General features: G+C 31.1%; 3 protein-coding genes across 3 annotated transcripts in view; all 3 read left to right on the forward strand.

Moving 5' to 3' along the window:
- Nucleotides 1-23058, forward strand: part of LOC115889083 (B1 protein-like) — a 290836-nt gene that overhangs the window by 56286 nt on the left and 211492 nt on the right. The window lies entirely within an intron of this gene.
- On the forward strand, nt 941-7886 carry LOC115889052. Its single transcript, XM_030908971.1, has 3 exons — nt 941-1176; nt 4801-4978; nt 7474-7886. Exons 1-3 carry the CDS (start codon nt 1132-1134, stop codon nt 7656-7658), a joined length of 408 nt encoding a protein of 135 aa, XP_030764831.1. The 5' UTR covers nt 941-1131; the 3' UTR covers nt 7659-7886.
- On the forward strand, nt 14016-21059 carry LOC115889047. Its single transcript, XM_030908965.1, has 2 exons — nt 14016-14165; nt 20623-21059. The coding sequence occupies exons 1-2, from the start codon at nt 14121-14123 to the stop codon at nt 21019-21021; spliced, it is 444 nt and encodes a 147-aa protein (XP_030764825.1). The 5' UTR covers nt 14016-14120; the 3' UTR covers nt 21022-21059.

Genomic DNA, 23058 nt, shown 5'->3' on the forward strand with positions numbered 1-23058 from the left:
CGATTAGAGTTGTTGCTCTCGATTTGAAAAAGATGGGAAAACTCTTAGTTCCCTAGTTTCCAGGCCATTGGTTAAATCAAAATATATTGCTGACATGAAATTTTAGAAATCTTACAAAAGGTTAAAAAGTAAACGTTTATTTTAACAAAGAGGGATAATTGTGTTTATTTTTCGTAGCCAAAGTCATAACAAGTATTTTTAAAATCTGAAAGAGCTTTTTTATTTGCGTTATCATATTAAACACACCACCCATCGGATCATTTATTTATGAAACAATCATTCCAACCAACATTCATAATCTTTTTTTCTAAGCCCCCTCTGATCTATCAAAAAAACCTGTTCATTTTTAGGTCATCAGACAGGCAAGTATTATTCTCGGTTTGATTTTTTTTTTCAAATTTTAACAGCCGGTAAAGGGTAGAAGACGTGATTTAATCAAAAAAATTTAAATAAACTTTTTTATCAACATTACTAAAGGTAACTTTTGGTAGGTATTCCAAATCGATTTTTCTAAAAAAAAATATTATTTTTTAAAGGCTGGTAGAGGGCAGAAGATGTGATTTTATTAAAAAGTTGTAGTAACACTTTTTTATCAACATTACCAAAGGCAACTTTTCGTAGGTATTCCAAGTCGATGTTTTAAAAATTTTAAAATTTTCATATTTACGATCCACCCTATTGATTATACTGAAAATCATGATGATTATGATGATGATTCCGGATAAATTTACGTATATTTAAATATATAAAATACACATACTATTGTAATTAAAATAACATATATCACAAGAATCAGATTTAAAAACAATTTTGTTTCTCCTAAACGTTACTACACTTTCTAATAACGTTACAATTTTTATAAAAAGTCTGAATTATCAACGAAAAAATCGGTCAATCCATACAAAAATATTTGTGTTATCGTGTTCTGTTTTCATTTCACTCATTCTCTTAACAACGTATACATAAAGTTTATATTCTTCTTCGCATGCTGTGACCACATTTGAACCATGATAAACTCTGTGTTAGCGATAAATCCACTGGCTAGTGTAATTTTCTTATAGTTCGCAATAAAGCTAAGGAAAAAGTATCGAAGACCAAATTTTGATCGTACTTTTTTTGAAAAATATTACAATGAAGTGTGTAATTTTATTGTGTGTTGTTGTTTTAGTTCTAACGGTAAGAATATGTATTTATTTTTTAATTAGGTATGACTACAGAGCTCTTTAGTAAAGCATATGCCTAATATTTTACTCATAATTACTAAAATAAAAATATGATACAGGACTAACCCAAGCACAATTTAAACTTATAAAAATGTAAAATGTTTATGTTTAACATTTAGTCCTCGCTGCGCCATTTACCTTTAAGTTAGGGTACCCATATGCAACTGTTAAAGGCGCACCAGTTTTTATCAAGTATTGTTCCTACATGCGGGGGGTAAAGTTGTATAGGGGTGTGTGTGGCCCCGCCACGCCAGGAATGTTTCATTATTAGGATTGTGGGTAGTTCTAGAAGTGTGCGTCAGGGGGACTCTAATTTTGAGGAAATATTAACCGAGTGGTTTAATGAACTTAAAGAGACTTAAGTAATATGCAGATCAGCGAGGCAATGATTTTTCTCCGAATAGTAACCATAACTCCGATTCTGAATCTCTAACCTGTAGAATAATCCCTCCTAAATAATCAATACCAGAAAAGAAAGAGATGTGGTATATGTCAAAACTCATGAACCAAATGTGCACGATCCATGTGTGATGACTGCAGATCGTATGTTAGCAAGAACTGTATTTAAAAAAGTTAAATACATTCAAGATTTGCAGTTTTGTTGAAAATAATATCTATGTCTATTACTTTAGCTTAATATTTCAGTTCTTTGTGCTTTAATAATACCAGGAAATCATATATGTATATGTATAAAATATGTATATGTTTTTAATTTCTGTGGGTTTCTTAGCCAACTTATATTTATGTTGTCAAAAACTAGTAAATTATGCTTCTTACCTTATTTTTACCTATAAATGAAATTTTTAATTCACAAGTTTCAGTATATTGTAAACAGTGTTAAAATATCAAGCTTTTTATAAAATAAGAGATTTTTCATTTATTTTTAACTGAAAAAAAGATTGGGGTTTATCCGACCCCAAAACCCCATAAGCGGTACAAAAATTTACCATGCCAGTTGAGAGTTAAGATACTACTACCAACTAATAATAGTTCTTATGTTTATTAACATTTTTCTTTGTTTTATTGATTGTTACGTGTGAACATACTTAAATAGAAATTCAATAATATCGAATAAATAATTATCGGATAGTTTTCGTCTAATTTTACTTCACTGTCAACATAGCTAAGACTAGAATAATAGCTGTTAAATATATTATATTATCCTAATACGCAAATTATTGAAAGACATGTGTCTGGCGCCTTATAAAAGATAAGACAGTACCATTTCACTTATCTGGAATATGTGATTTAATTTGAATTCTTCATACATTGACTATATAGTAAGATATACAGGGTGTCCCAGGCTGAGCGTGCATTAGAAGTTTCTAGAGAACCACAATATCTAAATCGGAGATTTTTTGCACATCATTGTTTTACAACGAGATCTATTGATTAAAAATTATTTCAATATGGCGGCACTTCCGGAAATACCGGAAGTCGACAGCAACTGTCTTATTTTAAATGGGTGCCCCCATTTTTTATTAAACACTCTATACCTAACATTAACCGTTTTTGAGAAAAAAAATATTTAAAATTTTTGGACGAAAAAAACTACCTGTCAAAAAAAATTGTATAGCCTAAAAGTCACATTTAGTGATTACCACAGTCACTGTGACATAAAGAGAAGATATGTGGCTATCTTATTTGAAAAATTAAATTGTTCAATGTCATAAAATAATGGCGGTAGCTGTCATGGAATTGAGCGATTAAAAAATTATCATAAATCATTTTTTTTCAAATGGAAACCCACTTTTTTTATTTCACTAATGAAAAACTTTTTCAATTCGTTACTTTTTAACTATACATGTTCCTGTACCTAAAATAAATTGTTTTTAAGTTATTTAAGATTTAATTTGAAAACCAATATTTTTCTTGATTTTATCTAGCTTACCTTGACATTGTCAAACGGTCAAACAATTTATTTCCATCTGTCAGAAAACAAATTACTTGAATTTCCTATATTATAAATACTGTCTGATTAAGAGTTTAAAAAGTGTATTTATAAAAATATATCTCGTATTTTCGCTCTTTACTGATATCTAAAATTTTTGTTATTAATAATATTCCGTTTGATCGAAAAAAACAGCGGCGTTGAAATGTTGTTGACTCGGAAATGATGCTGTTTTTTGAACAAAGAGTCACAATATGACATGTATTGTTTTACATCACTTGACGTTTAAAGTCATAGGTTACTGGTTAAAATCAAGAAAAATATACGCTTTAATACTAAATCTTAAATAACTTATAAACGATTTATTTTAGGTATAGGAACATGTATAGTCAAAAAGTAACGAATTGATAAACCTTTTCACTAGTGAAATAAAAAAGCGGGTTCCCATTTGAAAAAAATGATTTATGATAATTTTTTAATCGCGCAATTCTATGACAGCTGCGGCCAATATTATATGACATTCGAACAATTTCATTGTTGAAATAGATAGCCACATGTTTTATCTTTATGGCACAGTGGCTGTGTTAATTACTCAATTTAACGTTTAGGGTATCAACATATTTTTGACAGGTAGTTTTTTTCGTTCAAAAATTTTAAATATTTTTTTTTCTCAAAAACGGTCAATGTTAGAGTGTTTAATATCAAAATTCATAAAATTTTACAGAGAATTTAAGTATGTAATCAAAAATGGGGGCATCCATTTAAAATAAGAAAGTTGCTGTCAACTTCCGGTATTTCCGGAAGTGCCGCCATATTGAAAATATTTTTAATCGATAGATCTCGTTGTGAAACTATGATGTGCAAAAAATCTCCGAGCTAGATGTTGTAGTTCTCTAGAAACTTCTAATGCACGCTCAGCCTGGGACACTCTGTATACTAATACAATTCTTCCCATATATAACAATTTTCCAAAAAGACATATTACCAGCAAAATAAAACACTAAATCACCACAATTTCACTTTTACACTGGACGCGCGTTTCGCTAACCATGTCAGCATCAGCAGATGATTAAACTTTTTTAGTTTAACCATGTCAGCATCATCAGCAGATGATTAAACTTTTTTAGTTTAATCATCTGCTGATGATACTAACATGGTTAGCGAAACGCGCGTCCAGTATAAAAGTAAAAGTGTTTTGGTGTATTGTGGTGATTTAGTATTTTATTTTGCTGTGTAACACGAAAGGTTCCAACCCCCAACTGTAATGACATATTACCAGCTTTATAATAAACAAATATGTTCCTTATACGAAAATTAATTTCTAACTAACTGGTGTTCCTGTCTATCTGGTTGTGTATAAATACAATTTTTAATAATAAGGACATAGAGAGAAACAAATTAAATTAAAAAATATTACTAAGTATTAACTAAGTAAACTGATGAACTTTTTAATAGGAATACAGAAAATTTAATTATATACAGTAAAATAAATAATATTTATTGCAATGCTGTAATGTTGTAATTATATACAGTTGGCAATTATATACAGTAAAATAAATAATATTTATCGCAATTCTACCATACAGAAAAATTAATAATATTTATTGCAAACATAACAAATACCTAACATATTATTTTCAATTATTTCTAAGTTTTATTTATTTTTGTAAATATTTTTTACAATAGTGTGCTTCAGCGAAGAAACATAAAGACAATAAAGAAATATCGATAAAAAAAGCTTATAAAGAATGCCAGAAAAACGAAACCACCCATTTAGATAAACAAGCTTTAAGAAAATATAAAAAGAAGCAAGTGACAACACTTCCTGAAAACTATGGAGAACATGTACTATGTTTATATAAAGGTAAGAAAAATGATAATTAAATTAATAAATTGATATGATAAAATTAACAACGCTCAGTTAAACCAAACCAAACCAAACCAAACCCCAATTAATTTTTGATAAGAAACATGATAAAAAATGATTTAGATCTCATATGGGTAATTAGGTAAAACATATCCAGTTATTTAAATTTTAACAATTGTAGACATTGAATAACTTGTAAATTGTAACTAAATATCAGTTGCCTCAATTCTCTTAATAGGTCTAAGAACCCTCTTAAATATTAGCATCTCATTAAGGAACAACCTGTATAGTTTTTTTTTCATAATATTTTGAAGTAATCATTTGTCACTAAAACTTCTACTATAACTTATTTCTTTGAAAAATTAAACAAATTACTTTGAAATTAAAATGACAGACACATCTATCACTGTCCAGGATTTTGTCGATGGACAGACTATACTGGGTGCGTCTCAAAAGTGGCCCACCCCTATAATAGTATACACAGATACATGAAACAAGTTTAGATTGGAAAGTGCCCACAAGGACAATATAAATACTATTTGGCGGTATTCTTGCAACGGTCGCGATCTAAAGCTTTTGATAATTTCGGATCGGTTCGGCTTTTTCCGGAATTATGTCGCCAAATATTATTTATTCAAATTTATTTTCTTTTAATTTTATAAATAAAATACAGTGTGTTGCATACAAGAAACTTTATTTTATATAAGGACATGTATGACGTTACGCCACGATCCACGATGGTTTTGCAGTTCACAAGGGAACCTCGTTCACAACACAGCTTTTTAAGTTTTTAATGCCATTTTTTCACAGTTATCACAGGTAATTGGGTAAATAAAATTTAAATTAAACTCACAAGATAGCAATGATTACCTTGAGAATGGGAGCTTTAAAAAATTTTTGGGTATTATTTCAATGAGGGTGGTTTAAATATTGAATTTTTTTTTTATTTTTTTAGATTCTGACAAGAGAAAATTATTTCTGTTATTATTTGAGGTTGTTCTTAGCAACGGCTATAGGAGCGCCAGATGGCGTACAGCCAGAGGTCGCGACCCAAAACAATTTCGCGACCTAAAATTTTGACGGTCTTTTCAATCTAAATATATTTCCTTTATCTATGATAGTATATGACGTAAATTAGGATTGATTGGCGTATTCAATTGTTTTTGGTTTGTTAAATGGCACCCTCAATATATTTCTATTTTATTCGATAGAAAATGGTACTATGGAGAGCATGACATATCACATGTCAGCTCAACTCAACGACATTTTCGCATATGGTTTATTTGAAATTCTAACATGCGGTTCATAACGACAATTTGACTGGAAATTCCAATTGTGTGGTACCAAATTATTCGTTAAAAAATGCTTTTTCCAAATATGCTAATGAGCCACCCTTGCTCCGTTTGAACAAATTGAGATATGATAAAAAATATGATTTGGGCATCTTTTAACCGACCAGGACAAAACACAAAAAACATTAGACGATCAAATCTATTTTTTCCAAGGCTCCTTGATTAAAAATTCGTGTTTTTAACACAGCCATGGCTGTGTTAGATTGAAATTTAAGCGAAAATGTCAGGAGTTGACATATGATATGTCATTCTATCAAGAGTGTGTGTCATTTTCTATCGAATAAAGTAAAAATATACCGAAGGTATCATTTAAAAAACTAAGTTTAATTTAAAATAAAAAAAATAATAAGGTTAAATTTCCGGTGAAACAGGAAGTGACCAAAAACAATTGCATACGTTAATTGATGCTAATTTAGTTCATATATTAACGTACCAAATCTCGATTTTCTATCTGAAAAAAATAAAAATTTATAGGGGTGAGCCACTTTTCAGACGCACCCGGTTTATCCATTAAAAGTTATCCCCTAAAAGGAAAATCTGTTAGGCGATAATAATCTAGTTAACGAAAATGTGGAATGCTATGCCAGTGTCACAAATAATTTTTCACTGTAAACTTTAAAAATATTAAATTAATTAACTTTTCGATTTATTTTTTATTGTTGGCCTTCTAACGGGACAAACGAAGCACTTTTCTATAGAGATATGTGTCCAGTTAACTCATTAGTAGAGTTGACAGTTTGGTGTTAAAGAACAAAATAAAACAGTTAACAAGTTAAACAACAAGCAGTGTTAAAGAGCAAAATAAAACAGTGATTCATCACAATACACCAAAACAATTTACTTTTGCACGGCCGCGCGTTTTGCTAACCATGTTAGCGTCATTAGCAGATGGTTAAAACTTCACTGAGTGCTTAATATTCTTTCGTTTTATTATTATTTTCAAACTTCACTGAGTTTTAATCATCTGCTGATGATGCTGACATGGTTAGCGACAGACGCGTTCAGTGCAACGGTAAAGTGTTTTGGTGAACTGTGGTGAATTAATGTTTTATTTTGCTGTAACTTAATTTGATTCTAAAAATACCTAGTATATTTATGTCCTCTATATTTACAAATAATTATATTTAATATTTTTTGTAGTGATGGGTATTATTAGCGAAGATGGAACGATTAACAAAGACAACTTGAAGAAGAGAATTGAAAAGAAAGCTGAAACAGAAGACAATGTAGACCTGATATTAGAAGAGTGTGGAGCTAGTCAATCAGATCCCAAACAAACTGCAATTAACTTAGACACATGCTTGAACAAAAACAAAATTCATTAAGATAATATTCATTACATTTTTGTTTATGGATATAAAATTAGAAATATATTTTAATATGAAATATCATTTCTTAAACTAAAAAAATATATATTTATAAAAGTTGTAATTTAGGATATTATAGCTGTAGGTGTTACTTTTAAGATTAAGAATTTTATTTAATTTAAATGAAAGGAAAGAAATCGGCATTATTCTCTTCTGATAGCTTATTGTGTTGATAATATTATAATTATTTGATTTATGATTTATATATTATAAATTTCTTAGATAAATTTATTTATTTATATAAATTTAATAAAGCAAGATTTAAAATAATTAACAACAAAATACAAATATGTGCTTGTGGCATTTTTGCTTTTCTCCAAATATTTTAAAAATCTTTCGATAATAGCTTTATTGATTTTACCAGTTTTCCTTTATAAGAAATAACAAAAGGCATCTTCTTATATTTATTATTTTTTACCTTTTTATTCAATTAATTTTTTTATAATTGGAAAAAAATACGATTGAAAATTAGGAATCATTTCTAGGTATATTGTATTAAGTTGAATTAATGAATGTTATTTTTTTTTGTTTAATGTACTAAAATAAACTAACAATTATACTGATCATTTACAGAATATGATTAAAATGAAAAAGTACCTTCAAAATTGCTCAGTTGCATTTCGCAATTTTTGAAGCAGGGTGGGGAGAGCTTAAAAAAATATATACTATTTTTAATGCATAAAGTATAAAGTATATGTTTCTAGTTTTCATGATAGAAATTACATTATTATTTGAGTAAAATAAAACACTAATACACACTAACACATTACTTTTAAACACTGGCGCGTTTCGCAAACCATGTCAGCATCATCAGCAGATGATTAAAACTGAGATTTTGTTGTTGTAACATCAAATCTTATAAACCCTAGAATTTAGAATGTTTAGGAGGGGATTTAATCACCGCGACCTTATAGATCTATTGTGTGTCCCCTTTCTTGAGTTATAACGAGTTATAACTCATCATACAGTTTTAGGGATTTAACAAAAGCCGGTGTCTGAGACGGCTCCACAGAGCCCAGCTTTCTATCCTCGATGTCAGTTGTACCAAAGTTCATGGCACGAACGGTAGTCGTCTCGGCGCACTGAGAGATAAGGTATTCTGGTGTTTCCCCATTTTCCCCACAGAATCTGCATTCGCCGTTGTTTCTCAGCTTCACCCTACTTAGGTGTTCGTTGAGGAGACAGTGTCCTGATAGAAACCCCGAGACAATCCGAAGATTGTTTTTACTTAAATCGAGGAAAAACTTTGATTTGTTTTGGTCGTAAATTTTAAGGAACTTTTTCGAGTGTCTTAGACCGCTTGAGGACTCCCATTCCAAGTTACGGATGGAGTCTTCCAGGTTTTTCAGTTCCGCTTTTAGTTGGTTTCCGTTTTGAAAACAGAACGGTTCTAATCCAGTTAGTGGAGTGTTCGCCCCTTTTCTAGCTAGATCATTTGCTTCTTCATTGCCTTCTATCTCTTGGTGAGCGGGCACCCAGAGTAGGAGGACTTTATTTTCTTTGCCTAATTTGTTCAGATTCTCTAGGCATTCTTTGACCAATTTCGAATTGATGGATACTCAGTTGATCGCGTTTAGAGCTTCTCGACTATCGGATAAGATGGCTATTTCCTGTTTTCGATAGTTCCTATCTGACATAAATTAAACGCATCTTTCGATATCGTAGATTTCTTCCTGAAGGACGCTGGGGTACGGGCCTATTGATTCGGAGTATTTAGTTGTCGGCTAAAATACTTTTATCCCTGTCCCTGTTTTGGTTTTGGAAGCGAAGCCTAACTGTAATTATTATTTGATACTAATTTTTGTAATTGTTTCCAATGTAACTTCTTATTAATTTTTTAAATGATTTGAACAAGTTAATATAATAGAGATAGAAAAATTAACATAAAAATAGCCCAATTCATTCCACTTACAAGCTTCTATGTACATGGAATTGTAATTAACCTGTTTCAAAAATAAAAAAGGGGTTATAAAATACTTATCTCTAAACATAACCTTCGTATTGCGGAGCTGTATTATTCTATTTGGCAGATTTTATTAAGCAATAAAAAAACGTTTCGTGTTTTATATTCAATGGCAAACACAACATAAAACAAAAGAATATTAAGCAGGTTAATTTTAAAACACAAGCAAAAAGCTCTCAGATAAACTTTGCAGATTAAAAATTATAGTATATACATTTATAAATCTGATAGATATACGAGTATAGTTTAGATTTTCTTAGCTTAGTTTATGGGAACTATAAAAGCAGGATATTATGTTATGAATTTTTCTGGAAAAAAACTTTAAAGAAAAACATATGACATATGATAAAAACAAAAACTTCAAAGAAAAACATATGATAAAAAAAACAAACAAAGCTCATCAAGTTCATTCATTGTTCCAGAACTCTGTGTAAAGAGTAGCCAGAAAAGAGTTGTGGGTCCAATTTCCAGAATGGTGGAAAATGTGACCAGGGCAAAGGCATATGAAAATGTCCATAGTAATGCACTTTCCAAAATTTGTGGCATACTTAAATTTGCAAGAAAATATAGGAAAACTATTAAAACCTGGTCTACTAACAGAGCATTGCAAGTTTAATAAACATTTGAAGCCAAATTAACAGACATCATGTGCAAATTCTACCAAGAAACGGCAGAACAAGTGCGATAGTCTAGCAATTTTTATTGAATAATATAGTGAGCTTATTATCTTATGACTAAAATTACTTAAGTGATGAGATCAATATCTATATTAATTTTTTTTTGGTTTATGATCAATGCCTGTATACCAGGTGCATACCAGTTAATTATATTTTCAGATAAAAAAAACGAATTGTGGTATGTTCATATGTGACATAAATTAGGAATGATTGACGTAATCAATTATTTTTGGTCACTTCCTGTTTACAGGAAGATTCTTGTATCATCGGAAATGACTACAACTTTTGATTTATACATACATACATACATATACACATACTGCCATTACTCGCTGACGAGTATTCGACACGCATCAAAAGATGGTCACGCAAGGCGTTTTCTTTCATGAGCTTTTCTGTGACTGAAAAGCCCGGTACGTGATGTTATTTGTCTACAGCAATCCGGACATTCAAAAATCTCATTGCTTTGTTGCCTCTTTACTTTTTGGTTGTCGCTGTTAACTGAGTTTACAATTCTTCTCCATTGAGTTCTATTGTGAACTGCTTCATCCTAATGATTCTGCATGTTAATCCCCTTTAAGTTTTCGTAGAAAATGTCCTTGTACCTCTTGAATTGTCCATCCGGCCTCCTCTTACCGTCTACAAGCTCACCGTAAAGCAGAGATTTTGGTATGCGGTTTTCTTGCATTCTGCATACGTGGCCAGCCCATCTAAAGCGAGATTTTGGAACCATGACTTCAATACACTCGCAATTAGCTTTTTCAAGGACCGATACGTTTGAGACATGATGCAACCACCGGATTCTTAAAAGTTGTCTAAGGTGTCTCTGTTGCAACTTATGCTCCTATATAACATGGTGGGGATTATAATTGCTCGGTACACTGCAAGATTCGTTTTTGTACTCAGGTCATGATTGTAGAAAACCCTGTCTTTTAATTTCCAGAATGCTCCTGAGGCGCTGCTAATCCTGTACTGAATTTCAGAGTCGATATTGGCCTTTTCCGAAATCAAACTGCCGAGGTAATTAAATTCCGCTATATATTCCAATAGTTCTTTTCCGATTTTTATAGCATTGTTATGATCTTCCGGGGGAGTGCACATGATTTTGGTTTTGTCAATGTTTAGCTTAAGGCCCAAAGCCTCATATGCCCAGGTATATGTGTTCAACATTTCTTGTAATTGTTGTAACGTGTTTGCAATCAGAGCACAGCCATCAGCGTATTGAAGTTCTGTGATGAATTTTGTACGTGTTTTTGCCCTGAGTCTTTTTATATTTTTATTGAACAGACCGCCGCCATATCTGTATCTAATGCCCAATCCTCTCTCCTGCAGTTTGCTGTCCACTATAATGGAGAGCGCTGCCATGAATATGTTGAATAGGAGAGGCGCTAAGACACATCCCTGCCTAACTCCTGTATTTGTCAGGAAGGGATCGGTCAGTGATCCATGATGTGACACTCTTGACTGGTTGTTGTTATGGAGGCTTTTACACAGTGTAAGAAATTTGTTGGGTACTCGGAACTTTTTCATAATTGCCCAAAGTGCATCTCTGTTCACAAAGTCGAAGGTTTTTGTTAGATCGATGAATGCAACATAAAGTTTAGACTGCTGCTCTTTTACTTTTTCCTGTAGTTGGCGGATGGAAAATATGGAATCAACGGTGCCACGGTTGGTGTGAAAACCCGTTTGCGATTCTGGAAGGATTTTTTCTATATGAGGGTGCAGGCGATTTGACATAATTTTCGCTTTTGATTTATAAATGGCACCCTCAGTATTTTTTGACTTTATTCGATAGAAAATGACACTCTGAATAGAATGACATATCATATTCAACTTCCGACTTTTTCGCAGATGATTTGATAAAGACGGAGATGGAACTACAATTTGACTCGAAATACCAAGTGTGTGGTACCAAATTATTCGTAAAAAATGCTTTTCCAATCAAATCTATGTTTCCAAAGCCCCTTGATTAAAAATTAGTGTTTTAAACAGCCATGGTACTCTAGATTGAAGTTTGAAATACATTTTTTTCAAAGCGAAATTGTCAAAAGTTGACATATGATATGTCATTCTATTCAGAATCAAAAGTTGTAGCCATTTTTGATAAAACAGGAAGTGACCAAAAACAACTAAATACGTCAATCATTCCTAATTTATATCATATACTAATATACCAAATCTTGTTTTTTTTATCTGAAAAAAATAAAAAAGTTATAGGAGTGAGCCACTTTTAAGACGTACCCGGTATGTCCATCAAAGTGCAAATCCTCATCTATAAGAAGACCTGCAAAATTTGGTATTCTAAACTAAACATCTTTTTGACCTATGCCTAATACCAAAACACATTACTTTAGATTTGTCTAAGTTTAATTATAAGTTATGTTGTTCTGAAAATGTCTTTAAGGTCCTAAATCGGATTTAATGTTTTGTCTAGCCTGCTAGTACTATCCAAGGGATCGAATGAATAAAAAAGCTTATCGTCTGCGTAAGCTTGGGTAGTACAATAATTAGAAGATGTGATAATATCAATGGTATAGAAAATAAAAAGCAAATGCGATAAGATAGATTCCTGATGTACACCAGATGATATGCGTTAATGGCTAGATAATTCAGAACAATCACAAACAACCTTATGTGAACGATCACGCAAAAATGGCATTTCCATCAAAGCGTCAAGTTCAAGTTGAGATTGTGATCTAAGGTTCTGAAAGCCTTAAAATAGTCTAGTAACACAAGTACCGAGACAAGTACGCTTATCATTCCCTCATCACAGGCCTTTACGATATCATCCAAAACTGTAGTCAAAACTGTGACTTTTACCAATTGTTGTCCTAAAACCACATTGTGAGTCGGGTATAATTTTCTTATTTGTAAAATATTCATACATTTCGTTATATAGTATTCTTTCTAAAATTTTAGACAAAGTAGGTAGAATGCTGATTATGCTATCATATATGAATTTTAGGGTTGTTAATTTTAGGAATGCCGATGGTTATCTTCTATAAGGAAATTAACAATTTTTAATGATACTCTTTATAATATGCAAAATTATATGATTAATGAAAAGACTACGAAGTTTTAGCATTTTAGAATTAATATTATCGAACCCCAATACGTTGGTTTGGGTACTGCATAAAATAGAATGATTTTCTTCAATAATTAAAAATCAAATCTTCAGTAAATTAAAAATATAGTTTTATGGCAAATTGTATTATTCTTACAAGCAAGGTAAAAGATGACATATTAATTAAAATATCAAGCACTAACTAACTACTATTGCGATTATTGCACACATAGAATATATGTAATTTAATAAAAGATCATTATTTATTACTTTAAGATCACAGATTTATTAGTTTAATATGTACATTCCGGCTTTATGTAATTTATCTAGTTCCTATAATGATTTTTGTTACAAGCGATTAAAGAATTGTGAAATAAATTTGCTATGCTGATTGATTACAATATACCAATGATTAATTAATTTAACAGCTTTTTAATTAGGCACAAGCCACAGTATTTATTTATCTATTTTCGATGGGCGTTCATCAACATTATTTGTTATGATTCAAATGAATTTCAAGATGCATTTTACAATTCAGAGAATAATTAAGATTGCCGCAGCTCCATGGTAACAAACAAATCAGATAAACTTTGAACTTGAGCTAGATAAAACATCGGTAAACGATTCTTCATTCTATAAATAAAGATGCGAATGAATGGCTCCGTTTATTAGTTTCCGTAAAGCCTAAAAGTTGACGGTAAATACAACAAAGCAAAATGAAAGTCTTTGTGGCGGTTAGTGCACTCCTTCTTGTCGTTTTGGTAAGTTTAATCTCGAAGAACACCAAAGATACAAAGCTGACATTTATTAGAACGCCCAAGGTTTCCGCGGGATTAGGCACTTGAGGGTTTTTCTTTTCTTTCTGTTTTAGAAACTTTAATAATAATAGTAGGTAAAAGCTATATATAGAATTCTTTATATTATGCATTTCCTTAGGAAATGGATATTAAGTGTGTGAAAATTAAAAAAACGAAATTTATGACAAAAATTTAGTGGCCCGTGTAGATTTTTATTCTAGCAGCAAAATATAAAAAATTTAAAAATTATATAAACTAACGGTTGAATCGTTATTAGAAGACAAACAAAACTACAATTTTTTTTTTAAATAATAACTATGATAAAACACCCAGTTAATGCCACTTTAAGTACATATACGGTTATATTTTATCTAACGGAATCTGAAAAAATATTTTTTCTGTCTCCGGATCTTTTTAATTTACTCTAATATAATTTATCTTAATGAAACAATATTTTTTTATTCTATTTTAATTACGAAATGTTTTTTTTTTAAATTATGCTTGCAATATTATTTTTGCATTTTGTTAGTTATTCCCGATTTTGTTAGTTATTAGCAAACCTACCTAGTAATTGGCATTGCTATTTTGCTAGTAATTTGCAGTTTAACCTAGTCACTGGTACATACACTGTGTCAAGTTTAAAACTTCTCACCCTTAATATCTTTTTTGCAGATAAAAATATGAAAAATCGGAAAGACAAGTCAATTCACGTCTTTCAACCGCCTAGGAGGGGCAGATGCCACCCTTACAATCTTAAATGGAAATGGGGGTCAAGTGGCACATGGTTTTAAAGGACGTTTAATTTTCTTTTCAGTGATATCCTACTTTGTTGCTTTTTGTCCAGATGTTTCCGAATAATCGCGTTTCAAATATGCAGAAATAATTAAACATGCCTATGGATTAAAATTTTTGTTTTCAGACTAGTGTTTACACAAAAATTTTGCAACGGATCTCTTTGTAGTACAGATCATTAGAAGATTAGAATGCAACATGGACGTAGCCATTACATTTTTCTAGAGGAGTCGAAGAACTAATAAACAGAAAACATAAACATTAACGTTTCTTTTCTCAAATTCCATTATTGGTGTGACGAAAACCCGCATATTTTTCATAAAGGACATACACAATATCCCCAAAAAGTTAATGTTTGGATTGGTATTCTTTTAAATGTCGTTACTGGTCGGAACAACGGTAAGAAGGAAACTTGACAGGTGATCTGTATCTTAATATGCTTCAAGAGACTATTGACCATCTTATCACCCAAGAGTTTTAAACTTAAATTGATGCCCAGGGTAATCCAGTTTTACAGGAAAATTTATTAACATTCCAGAAGGACGGTGGCCTCATTATTTTCTTCCGGTCCGATAGTGGCTAAACGAGAGATTTCGGGGTACGAGAGATTTCGGGATTAAAAGAAGGGGGCCAATTGAATAACCTCCAAGATCACCGGATTTAACACCCGTAGACTTCTTTCTTTTCGGGACATCTTAAATCCATTTTTTATAAAACACAACCTACCGATGTTGATGATCTTTTTGCAAAAAAAAATATACAAGGCGAATTACAAGAATTTCGGTCAATTCCCGGTGAAGTTTTCCGAAATTTTTGGGAGGAGTTTGAAAACAGACTTTATTATTGTTTACAGGGAAATGGACAACATTTTAAACAACTTGTAAAATAGGGCGTAAGTGGTGTAACCTAATCTTCTAATCGTTTGTACTACAAGGAGATCCGTTACAATAATTTTTGTGTAAACACTAGCCTGAAAACCAAAATCTCAATGCAGGCATGTTTAATTGTTTCTGCAATTTTGAAACACGATTATTCGGAAACCTCTGGACAAAAAGCAACAAAGTAGGATACTACTGAAAAGAGAATTAAACGCCCTTTAAAATGATGTGCCACTTGACCCTGATTCCCATTTAAGATTGTAAGGGTAGCATCTACCCCTCCTAGGGGGTTGAAAGAAAAAGGCTCAAAATATTAATTTAAAGTGTCCCCTTTACAAATAAAATTGACGTATCTTTCCGATTTTTCATATTTTTAACTCCGAGAAAGATATTAAGGGTGGGAACTTTTAAAATTGACACAGTGTATATTATATGCTAATTATTGACACTTGGTTTTTTTATAGTTTTGGCAAGTAATTTAAAACAAATTTATTTTTTAGAGATCTTTATTGGCCCTCCACCAATAAATACACTGAATAGAATGACATATCAAATGTCAATTTTTAACATTTTCGCTTTAAACAAAATTGTATTTTAAAATTCAATCTAGAGTACCATGGCTGTGTTAAAAACACTAATTTTTAATCAAGGAGCCTTAGAAAAATAAATTTGATCGTCTAATGTTTTTAGTGTCTTGTCCTAGCCGGTTAATTTTTTTATATTTTTTTTAATATAATTTTTTTATTAATAACTTGGTACCACATACTTGGTATTTCGAGTCAAAATGTGGTTATAAATAGGATGTTGCAACTTCAAATAAACCATATGCGAAAATGTCAAAAATTGAGATTTGATATGTCATTATATTCAGAGTGTTATTTTCTATCGAATAAAGTAACAAAATCTCCAGGGTACAATAATTTTAATATCAAAAGTTGTAGTTATTTTCGGTGATACAGGAAGTGACCGAAAACAATTGAATACGTCAATCAATCCTAATTTATGTCATATAACATTCGATTTTTATCTGAAAGAATAAAAAAGTTATAGGAGTGAGCCACTTTTGAGACGCACTTGGTATAAATTTTCTTTCTAAAAATACTGTGTTTATATATTTTATTAAATATATTTCAAGTTTATTGTGTCACATTTTATGTTTCATGATTCTTTAATGGGTCGCCTATAACTTGCTCTATAAATTTTCTCTTTTATACGACTATTAAATTTTTATAACTGAAGCTGGATGTCTTTACAGAGTTGTAAAACTACATTTTGTGTTACTAGAAATGGCCCAATCATCTATAAATTAATAAGAAAACCATTAGCTCATAAAAATGTTAAAATTAATAATCTTGCGGCTTTTGTTTTCTGTAGAATATTACTCTCTTAGGTCTCATTTTTATTATATTTATTTTTTTTTAATTGTGTCAAAAGCCTAAGTAAGTTTCAAATAATTATTTTTTCTGTAACTTTTTCAAAATTGGTATTATTGTTACAAGGTTGGCAAGAATTCTGAAGAAGTCTGATCTTTTACATTTTTTTTATAATTTTCTTTTCATATTTCTTCGTATGTATAACATCAGCCTTTTCATATGCAAAAAAGATTTCTTTTAATAATGTCTATAACATCGTGGCGGATTCATTTTTTGAAAAAAAAAACTCAAAATATCTAAATGTAAACGACTACAAGAATACTTTACTCATATAGACATTTTCAGATTTTTGCATGCTTACTTAATTAGGTATCTGTTTTCTTCTGGTCATCGTCATCATCAGCATCATCATTACTCTCAGCTTATTCAACCATTTTCAATTATGGTGTAGCTTCTCTCACATACTCTCTTTGTAGTTGGGCCCATTGTTGTCTATTGTTGTCTAGGCGGGCCCAAGTTACCCATGCTAATTTTCTAATATCATTGGTCCCATCTCAGGTGCGGTCTTCTTCTAGGTCTGCTAATTTCGCGTGGCTACCATACTGTAATTTTTGTGGTCCGTTATCCGTCCTCCTTGCCAGGTGTCCTGCCCATTGCCACTTGAGAGATTTGATTTTATGGATGACATTTATTACCTGGGTCTTTTGTCATATCCACTCTATTATTTTACGGTCTATTTTGGTTATTTCCAGCATATTTCGTTTCATTGAGCGTTGTGCGACCTGCACTTTTCTTATAATATCCGTTTTAAGAGTGCAGATTTTGCATGCATAGGTCATGACTGGTAGTACATATTGGTTGAATGTTTTCTTCTTTACATAAATTAGCATTCTAGATTCCATACGTAATCTAAGGCTAACTTAATTCTTCGGTTGATTTCGGGGTGTGTATGATTTGTCCCAAATATATATATTCTTCTACTATTTCCAATTTTGTGTTATTTATTAGAATGTCTTTTCTGTCTACTAGTTCGTTGTACATTACTTTAGTTTTTGTTAAATTCATTTTGGAATCTACTTTATTGCTGGCTGTATGGTTGTTAATTTAAGTAAGTAATGTAAGTTGGTTAATTTGTATTTGTAGTTCTTCAAGACTATTGGCTATTAGGACTATTACTGTCCTCCATTCACGCAGTTGTGCAGCTCTGAACTGTTCAAGAACGCTATACTCTCCCTCCATTCAATTGAGTCATAAAGTTTAGAATTGTTTCGCGCCATATGGAGGCACCAGGCTATCGCGCACAGCTCCTTTCAGAACCGTTCTGAGTAGCCCAGGGCGTAAAGCTCTGGAACTTGAAATTCGCGAATGGAGGACAGTAAATGTCATCAGCGAAACTTAGGTGTTTAAGATATTCTCCATCTATTTTTAATCCTTTGTTGGTCCAGTCTAGTTGACGGAAGATTTCTTCTAGTGTTGCTGTAAACAGTTTTGGAGATATTGCGTCTCCCTGTCGTACTCCTTTGCCAGTTGAAACTCTGGGGTTGTTTTATATATATACCGTATGATCGAAAAAAAACGGCTTCCCGTTGGCTTGGAAATGACGATCGATGACATTTCCCATAAAATTTTACATATAAAATGACAGCGATCTTCATTTCATAGCCATCGTTGACGCCGTTTTTATTCGATCATACGGTATTTGCACTTGCTTTGGCTTCTTTGTATACAGGGTGGTCCGAACTGTATTCCGGAAACTTCGGTAACACATTCTGTAGATAAAAATAAGTAAAAAAGTTCGTATAAATGTATGCCCTAAAATGCTTAGTTTCGGAGATACAGGGTGTAGAAGTTTCATTTTTATTTCGATTTTTGCCAAATAATTTCAGAAGTAATGTCAATATTTGGATGAAAGTTGGTTTTGGTAGGTCTGGGAGTTTTTTGACATGAGAAATTTGATTTTAATGTCAATATGACTCCTATTTGTAGTGGGCGCCACCTACACGTAGTTTAACTGTTTTGAAGAGTAATAACTTTATGTCCGTACCTGTATAAAACTACTGAGTGAAGAAATATACATTTACGTGTTTTTTTACGTAAAAAATGTCTCTTGGAAAAATCGCTACGAGCAACCGTTCTCAAGATATTTAGAATGAGAACAGTCAATACATGCCATTATTGACAAAAAACAAACGTGTTGATCGTGTTGTGTAGATAGTTATTTGACTAAAATGGTAAAATTTGGGAACTTTTTATTTTTTTATATTAATCATAAATTTTTCTTCAAAAATTGGTGATTTTCAGTTTCTGTTGAACTTTTGGCACCAAAACAATAATGTCTAATAACTATTTAGTCAACATGTTTAATTTATATCAATGACGACAGGTATTGGTAATTTCGATTCCAAATATCTCGAGAACCATAACTCGTAGCGATTTTCACAAAGAGACTTTTTTTACGTAAAAAACGTCGTAAATTTATATTTTTTTTACTCGGTAGTTTTATACAGGTACGGACGAAAAGCTATTACTCTTCAAACAAGTTAAAAAATATGTAGGTTTTATGCCCTCTACAAGTAAGAGTCACATTGACATCAAAATCAAATTTCTCATGTAAAAAAACTCCCAGACATCAATTTTTATCCAAATATTAACGTTACTTCAGAAATTATTTGGACAAAATCAAAATAAAAATGAAACTTCAACACCCAACATCTCCGAAACTAAGCATTTTGGGACATACATTTATACGAACTTTTTTACTTATTTTTATCTGCAGAATATGCTGCCGATGTTTCCGGAATACAGTTCGGACCACCCTGTATATTGACGAGATGTAAGACCTGTCAATACCTTGATTCGCTAGAACTTCTCTTATTGCCTTCGTATACCTATATCGAGTCGAAAGCCTTCTCAAAGTTATAAGTATCATAAGTACCTATTCTTTTGTTCAGCTTATAGTTTCTTCAGGTATTATTATGAATTTGAAGATTGGAAGTTTGATTTTATGTATATTGTCAGCTTATCACAATGTTAACGATATCACAATGTTATGATATACATGTCTGTACTAGAAAAATTAAAGTTTATACTCGTAGTAATTACATTTAGATAATTAGAATGGTTTTTCTTTAGATTTTTTGCTTCTGACGATGCAACGGGGGAAAATCCGAAATATCAAGATTTTTTTAAAGAAACGATTGTTTTAGTTTTAAAATAAATATGTCAGGATATTTTTGAATTTGGATTTGCTGAATTTAATAATCAGTAATTGTTAAACTAGTAATTGTTAATTCACTAATTGATTTTGATCATATTTATTACGAACCTTTTGTAATGCATTGTATCTATATTATTTTACACTTGGTCGTTATTTTAAAGGCCGAAGAGCATGAACATCATGGAGACGTACATGGCATAGGCCATGTTCACAAGGGATGCCAAGACAATCCCGAAACACATGTAGATGACGAAGTCTTCAAAAAACTTCTCAAGAACGAACACGTAGACCTGCCAGATAACTTTGGAAAACACGTGCTGTGCATGAACAAGGGACTCAATATCATCACCAGCGATGGGCAGGTCAACAAGGAGGGAATTAAAACTCACATTCAGCATGTTATTCAGGACGAGGCTAAAGTAGAAAGCATTTTGAACGAATGCTCCGTGGCCAAAGATAACTTAGAAGAAACCGCATTAAGTATCGATGCTTGTTTGAGAAAGAACCATGTTTTTAAAAGCGAACATTTAAAATCTCACGATCACGGTCATCATCATTAAACTATTTTATTTGTAAAATATTAAATTTTTGTTTGTGACCTTTGTTTTATTTTTTGGTGCCTAATATTTTTTTGTGACCTTTGTTTTATTTATTGGTTTGTAATATTTTTTTATTTGTAACGAATGCCACTCATTTTAAATATTTCGTTTTAACGTTTTTTTTTCTCTTTCTTTGCGATACTTTAAAAAGTTGTCTAATGTTGATAATCTAAATTAAAATCCATATATTATATTTTCGTACCTCTAACAAAAATATGGTAGATATATATTTTTTCACTGAAAGATTATAATTCTTATTATAACTTTTTCTTTGGTATAAATTTTTAATTATTATTATTATTTCCGGAAGTGCCGCCATATTGAAAATATTTTTATCTATAGATCTCGTTGTGAATCAATGATGTGCAAAAATCTCCGATCTAGGTATTGTAGTTCTCTAGAAACTCCTAATGCACACAGAGCCTGGGACATCCTGTATATCATTAAATAAAAAGACTAAGAAGGAAATCAAATACTATTTTTATATTCAGTGTTTATAGACTTGTTAAGCTTTTATCTGCGTTTATTTTATAAAATTTTCTGTTGATTTTATAATTTGTTTTATGCAAAGGGCATAAGTTTAAAAAGACATTTAGTCAGGACATGAATTAGGGTGAAATTATTTTGAATCTAAAAAAGAGACTTCGGAAATAGATATTATTAGCCGAAAGTCTAGACTCGGCTAAATATCTCAAAGACAAGTAATACTAGGTTTTTTGAGATTTTGGACATGCGGTATATTGATAATCGGGGATTCCGAATTCAGACACAGTTTTTCTAATAACAATTCATATTTTTGTTCTTTAAATACAATGTTATCAACGTTATTACATTTTTAAATTCTAGTTAATATTCTAATCTAATTTTATAAACATCTTCTACAGTATGTCCCCGGATTGTCTTTACAAGAGGAAAAACTTTTTTTGTTATTAATGTTTTTAGAAAAATGCGTTCTTCATAAACATTTTTGCTTTTTCTAAAATGTTTAATCTCGTCTATAATTTTCCAAATTTCCATTCCGTTTGAGAAAAAAAATTAAAAAACATGAAAATGTCTGTGAATTTTTTCAAAATCCTGAAAACCAAAAAGCAGTTCTATGGCAATATTATTTCAATTTCACTCTTCGATAGATGGCATAGATGTTTATTGTTAATATAGATTAGCATTGTATATTTTGCTGTTGCTAAATTAGGTACCACATTTTTTCTGTTTTTCATATCCAAAATATTCATAAGTCCAAAATAACCGAGTTATTTTACTAAAAATTTCCAAGAAAATGACTTTTTTCTTAAATTTTGAGAACCTTTGAATCTTTTCTGGCTTTTTTTCCTGCAATTTTAATCAACTACCTACAGTATATTCCCAGATTGTCTTTGCAAGAGGAAAACTTTGTTATTGACATTTTGAGAAAAATGCATTCTTCATAAAAATGTTTGCTTGTTCTAAAATGGCGTTTAAAAAATTGGCCCATTTATAATTTTCCAAATTTCCATACCGTAAATTAAAAAATATTAAAATATTATTGAATTTTTTTCTAGAGCTTCATTCAGAACCTTCCAATTAATGGAATAAATTAGTGGTTCCAATTACACTTTATACTTTTTAGTTTACGATCATTCACAATGTCTAAAAAACACAATTAAAATTAATAGAATATCCTAACAACAGCTTGCGGTAGTCTGTTGTATCCATAGAGAAAGCATAATATTTAGCTTATAAAACAATAAACTTTTGATTTCTAACCAAAATTCTTCTTGACGGGTGGTAATCAAAGGCCAAAATGACATTCCTCGCAAATTTTGAAATATAATTAGTAGAAAAGCTAAAAGTTTGATAACTTTCTTTACTAATTGAACATGTCTACCACTAATTTTGACGTTCTGAATGCTTATATTGAAAATAAAGGAACAAAGTTCTTGAAAATCGATTGAAACCACTTATTTATTCCACTAATGGCGAGGTTCTGAATGAAGCTTTAGGATGTTTAACTTTCTCTAA

The sequence above is a fragment of the Sitophilus oryzae genome, unplaced genomic scaffold, assembly GCF_002938485.1.
Source record: "Sitophilus oryzae breed Bouriz unplaced genomic scaffold, Soryzae_2.0 scaffold_810_pilon_pilon, whole genome shotgun sequence".
Classification (NCBI taxonomy): Eukaryota; Metazoa; Arthropoda; class Insecta; order Coleoptera; family Curculionidae; genus Sitophilus; species Sitophilus oryzae.